The sequence below is a fragment of the Acyrthosiphon pisum genome, unplaced genomic scaffold, assembly GCF_005508785.2.
Source record: "Acyrthosiphon pisum isolate AL4f unplaced genomic scaffold, pea_aphid_22Mar2018_4r6ur Scaffold_21063;HRSCAF=22929, whole genome shotgun sequence".
NCBI classification, from domain to species: domain Eukaryota; kingdom Metazoa; phylum Arthropoda; class Insecta; order Hemiptera; family Aphididae; genus Acyrthosiphon; species Acyrthosiphon pisum.
In genome coordinates this window covers 4,910-11,724 of record NW_021770489.1, presented here as the reverse complement: position 1 = coordinate 11,724, position 6,815 = coordinate 4,910, and the positions used below count along the sequence as shown (strand labels likewise).

General features: G+C 26.5%; 1 protein-coding gene across 1 annotated transcript in view; it reads left to right on the top strand.

Annotated features, from left to right (window-relative positions):
• Positions 1–194: 194 nt before the first annotated feature.
• Positions 195–6,815, top strand: part of LOC107884573 — a 9,091-nt gene continuing 2,470 nt past the window's right edge. The window contains exon 1 of the mRNA XM_029492232.1: positions 195–284. Coding sequence (XP_029348092.1) covers positions 195–284 — 90 coding nt within the window. The remainder of the gene's footprint in view (positions 285–6,815) is intronic.

The following is a 6,815-nucleotide window of genomic DNA, read 5'->3' as shown; positions in this document are numbered from 1 at the left end:
CCGCGTAGCAATTTTATGCGGCCCGCGATAATAATTTATAGTTTAGTTTAAAAATATTATACAACACGTTATCTTTGCTTAGGTTATCTTAACCTCTTAGAGAGGAAATAAATATATTTATGAATGAAAAAGAAAAAAATGTTCCCCAATTATCGGATAAAAAATGGATACTCGACCTTGCTTTTTTAACTGACATGACCACATTTTTAAATGAATTAAATGTAAAATTACAAGGGAAAGAAAAACTATTACCGGATATGTACTCTGATATAAAATCATTTACGGTGAAATTAAAATTGTTTTACAAGCATATTGATGAAAAAAAATTAGATCATTTTGTTTGTTGTAAAAAAGCCATGGAAACATTTCAACAATGTAACTGGGAAGAAGTTAAAGTAAAATATATGAGTATCATTGAAAGCTTTGAAAACGTTGAAAGCTGTTTACAAATGGAAATTACTGAGTTGCAAAGTGACGAATGTCTTAAAACCGCTTTTCGTGATTGTAATAATTTAATTCAGTTTTATTCGAGTCTCTGTGAAACAAAATTTAGCAAAATAAAATATTTTGCTAAAAAAATGTTGACCATATTTGGGAGCACTTAAACTTTTTCCCTAATGAAATATCGGAAAAGCAAACATGCTTCGCGATTAACCGATGGTCACTTAAACGCTGTATTGAGAATTTCTACATCGAAAATAAAACCTGCTATCAATACACTTGTTGATGCTATTCAAACTCAAAAATCACATTAATTTTTATTTTTTTTTTTTTTCCAATATTATACTATATTTTACTATGTATTTTTTTATTATTATTATTACGTGTAATTATTATTATAACTTTGTTTGTAGATACCTCGATAATTAATGTACCAATCAGTGATGTACTTAAATAAATTAAATTTTAAATTACTACAATATTTCGTTTAAATAAAATAAGGTGTATTCAAATTATGGCCCGTGAAAAAATGTATTTTCTTTTTTTGGCCCTTGACACCAAAAAGGTTGCCGACCCCTGCATTAGATTATTAAAATCTAATTATCTTACATTTTATACTCTAAAATCAATTAAATAAATGAAACAAATAAATAGTGTTTTCGTTAACTTAATTTTTTATATAACTGATGTTTATTTATATAAACTTATGAATAATGAATTACTTTTAATCAAATCCAAATTGTGTAAATTCATAAATAGGTAGGTATATAAATAATAAATAATATTATAATAAAATTATTATTGATGATGCACTTCTCATAAGAACATTCACTTTGTATTGTAATGTTTTCTGTGTTAAGTAATATATTTCATAATTAGGTATACAATAATAATTGATAATACCTATATCACGTCTTCACGTGTTTTAAAAACAAAAAAAAAATTTCCGTCTACTATTATTTTGCAATGGATGTTTCAAAAATCGTATTTCCTATCGTACACATAAACAGATTAAAAATAAAATCAGTGTGCCAGTATAGGTACATTAAAAGATTAAACTCAATCTGGTATACACGTAGGTTATACTATATCTCTTTTATTGTAAAAAAAGTTAGAATAAATTGAATAAATCATTAAATAATAATAATAATAACCACATAATATTAACTTGTTAGTTTAACTTGGAAGACTGAAGACTAAAATCTGGTCCAAAAATCAATTTCGAAATAAATTCAAAACATTGCTACGAATTTATTATTAAGAACCCTTTGTAACTACAATCTGCTGAAAAAGATCGAATAGTTATTGTTCAATAATATTAAAATCATAAATTTTTAAAATCATTATATTATTTTAAATTTATATAGGTATTAAAAATATTATAATCATAGGAAAAATTTAAATTAAAATCGAAAAAAGGTGTTCAGCCTTGATATTACTAAGTATATTAATTTATGATATTTTTGTGAATAAAGTAATTTATATATAACCTATTTACGCGAAGGCTTATTTTAAATTTTCAATCCTTAGCTATAAAAGTTAAACATTTTATAAATTTTTAACTCTAAAATCATTTTTGAATTTCAAATTTAATACATTTTGTCAATATTCAAAATTCAAACAAAAATTGTTGTAAACAAAAATTGTGCACAAGTATTTTTAATATTTTATAATATTTCTATAGCAAAAATATATCAGGAGCCTTAAATCGATAAAGGTAGAAAAACTTATGAGAAATCTTGTATTACATTTTCAAAAAAAAATATTTTATGAATTTCTAAATGTCGTGATTTTTACGTATTTTTTTTAACTTTAAATGCGTATAAAAATAAAATTGTGCCAACTGATTTTTAGTAATTTGCAAATGCCTCTGTAACAATACATATTAGGAGCCTTGTATTACATTTTCAAGCTTATTTACCCAACCAATATTAGAGCTGGTACAAATACAAATAATTAAACCTTTTAGTACCTGATAATAGTTGTTGCACAAACAATTTATTTAATACACATTACACGCAGTGGCGTTATTTCAGTTTTTATTAACTAAGGCAACTTTTCATTGCTTTTCCAACTCAACATTATTTTCACTCAGATTCTTATGGTTTAGTGCCATAGAAGGTTAACGGGGGTAGGAGGTGTGGTAAATGTGCTGACTTAAGGTTGATGTAAATACTAGACTGGGGCAAATACCCCAGTTGCCAACCCCCCCCCCCCCCCAAATGATGTCACTGATTAAACACTATTAGCAAAGGCTAGTTGAGCTTGTGCTAAACATAATAATAAATCTGTGTTGTGGATCTTCTCGGTTACAACTGATATACAAGAAATTGCGCTGATATTTGTGAGTAAGTTACAATTATTTAAACACTTCTCGGATTCTTACAACTAAAAAATAATTTAATATAACCATAGACCTAATTCATACGACGAGCATATCGCATTAATAACAACACCAACGAAAAAAGTATAGGATGTTGCACTTTTGTTTTCGATATGACGATATATGAGAAAAACCATTTGTCATATAAAATAATAGTGATTAGTTAACTGCTGCTTATAATTATATTTGAATAAATGTGAGTGTGTGCCAGTGGCGCAACTAGGGCTTAAATGTTGAGAGGGGGGGCTGTATCCCCCACCTGACATTATACGAAAAGTAACCCATGGAGCGATGCCCTCAAACCCCTGTTCACTTTAAAAAATCAAAAAAAAATTCAAACAAAATCAATTTTTTTATTCACTTAAGTATTTGATTATACCTTATTTTTTAATATTTATCATTTTTAAACATTAAAAATAATATTTTTTGCGTAATACCTTTTTATTATATATTATAATATATCCCCGAAATAAAATATTGTGTTTCCTAATAATATTTTAACGATATATAATAATAATAATAATTATTATTATTATTGGAAGTAGATTTTACAAGTTTTACTTAATATAGGTACGAATTTATTTGAATATTATCGTAATTAAAATGTTTATTACATTTTAGATTCTGAGCGAACTGCGGGGAAGCTATAGTGGGTTTACAATAACGTTTATTTTTTTTTTATCCAATAAACAATATTTCTACCAGAAGGAGTGCTTGCTTTCCACATAATACATATACTATCTTATCTTTTAGCAAATTGGATCAATATTGTACTTTAGAGTGGTCATTTTTATCAATAGTTTTTTAATGCCACGAGATACACCACCAAAATACCCTATTGCTAAGCTATTTTTTTCAAACACTTTACCATAGAAACAAATATAATAATTTTAAAATAACCGCTATAAAAATTAAAAGTATGATTTATTAAACATACTAATTGCTACATATAATTACTAATTGTTATACTGATCCTCCGCTCAGAATCATTATTTATCGAATGCAATCACAGCATTCAAATCGAATACTGTAATAATGCACTATCCTGTCTGACGACCGAAAGGACGATGGACAAAATTCCAACACCGCTACCATACTCCATCTCGCTGCACTTGCCCTCTCTTATTACTTGGTACTTGGGCCAATATGACCACGGAAAACACCAACAAAATACCCTATATTGCTAAGCTATTTTTTTTCTAACGCTTTACCATAGAGATCACCATAGAAACGAATACAATTTTAAAATAACAGCAAAAAAAAAATTTAAAGTTATGATTTATAATTATTCAATTTACTATTTAAAACATACCTATACCTAACTATACCTAAGCGTAATAAACCTATTATCATGTTCCGCATATTCTTTACGTCAATCAATTTCAACGTTATAATCGTAATAATATAATACAATATTACCAAATATCTATCTATCTATATTTATATATATGTATATGTATATATTATCATATCATCAGTGTTGTAAAGTGTTTGAATAAAAGTAGTATAACGGATTATTGTGACGTTAAATTAATTATTTTCATGATATTATCACGATAGATTTTACTAGAATAGTATTTAGGTCTGTCGATTGAATTAATTTTCGTAGAAAACATTGTATTGAAAATTGTAATTGTGTGTATATATTTAATATTATAATACTACACATTAAACTTTTAAATTCAATCCCCAATGCACCAACGATATTCACTTTCCAATCGAACAAGATACTGAAGTTGAAAATCGAAGCATTATTTCGACTACTTATCGTGTACACAGACACAAAAAAAAAATAAATAAAAAACACACATCATTGTAAAACCAATACATTCATCGTTCTACTCAGAATCTAAAAAAAAAAGTATTTTAATTTTGTAATACCGAGAATGAAAAATTTTAAATTTGATTTAAATTTTTTTGAATAAATTCAAAATAGCCAATTTGTGAATCTGATTATAAGAACGATTTGGATGATAAAAACATTTATCTAAATCAAGTAGTTTATTTCTTAGAATTTTTTTAAATATCAATATTTTTTTGATTAAATTAATTTGGAACGCAATAACTTTTTTAAAAATATTATTTTTGGAAATTTGTTAACATGGGTATATTTCTAATACTATTTACTAATCCTATAATTTTGTCAATTTTTTTCATACGTTTAATCAGCATAATTTTATTTTTTTTTGGTCAGTTCTTTCTGTTACACTCTGTAATGTCTGTATATACGTTTGTACCCACCGTTGCCACAGTGATCTGAAACGTCATTTTACGCGGTCGAAACTATACATTTAAAATTTGAATTTGAACTTTTTGGTTTAATTAAATCGTTATCTACACATCCCCACAGTGGTACAGAAAGTACGTTTGGCGCGTCAAAATCAATAATTTATAGGTAGGTTACCTATGCCTATAAGTACTAAGTAGGTACTATATTAAAGTGTATAATATAATAAAATATATCCATACAACATACACCTAATACTCTAATAGGTATTTGCATAATATGTAATAAAAAAGATAGGGACAACTTTGGGTCACGCTGTATATACGATAATAATATGTTAGTATTCTGTATTTGTACTTTTAACCAAAGATAAGTTAATATTTTGTTATTCTTTAAGGCTACAGGTCTAATTAATCGACCAAATCGTTAGAATGAAGTACCAATCGATCGAGAGAATCGCAGGCTTCATGTTTTTATAATTTTCAATGGAACTGGTTGAATAATATTTCAGTAATGAGCAAAAAATAGTGGATATTTTAGAGGTCTTGTTATAATACTTTTGCTGCTGGCCGCCGTACTAAACGCGTCATGGTAACAAAACATTAATAAACAATTTCCCAGACATACTAATACAGTGTATTAAATATGATAATTTATAAAAAAAAACTAATGATATCCCAAGAAGAAAACACTCCGTAAACTCCGTGTAAAAAAACGCAAGTGAAAAATCTTAAAGGTAAATGCTTTAAAATGTGTGATATTAGGTGGAATCTAAGTAAAATATGCTCTAATGTGTAAAACGTATATATAAAGTAATCAATACAAATTTAATAAAAATTGGTTATTTATATTTATTTATTATATAAAATATTTTCACTAAAACTAATCCAAATTTAGTTTACTTGGCCGGAATCAAATTTATTTATTTTAATGGGGTCTGCATTATTTATTACATAATACTTAGTACTTGCACATACATTTTAGAATGAATCTTCCGGCCAAGTAAACTAAATTTTGATCAATTTTAGTTAAAATAATTGAAATCATAAATAAAAATAAAAAGGTGGGTAAGTGGATGTCGCTCTGCTGTACAGTAGGTTAGAAGTGGGTCACTGTATAATGGATGGTATTAAATTTGAATTCAATGATATAATATCACTGTATAAGAAAAACGATTCTGAGCGGAGACGGTATATCAGTCTATGTATTAGACATATATATACTTATCTATGGTATTAAAAAAAATTTACCTATAATAGGTACCTATAATAAATTCCAAATTAATCATATCATAATATCTATTAGGTACTTATAACGCGTTATACATCAACAAAAAACCGTGGTACTATCATAGATATATAATAGTATACTTTAGAAGTTTCAAGTACCCACGAATAATATTATACAATCACAACAAAATAACTAAAATAGTTATCCTAGGTTTTTAATATGTAATTTCATCCAAATTTGTACTTAAAATGACTATAAAAATAAACTGTGTAAATGTATTTTTTAGATTTTTTGGTAACAGAATTAATTACTTACATGGAATCTTGTTTTAAATTTTCAATTCTTAAATACAAAAAGGTGGGTAAGTGGATTTCGCTCTGCTGTACAGTAGGTTACAAGTGGATCACTGTATAATGGATGGTATTAAATTTGAATTCAATGATATAATATCATTGTATAAGAAAAACGATTCTGAGCGGAGACGGTATGTTAGTCAAGGTATAAAGACATAATAATGTATTAGGTACCTATAAT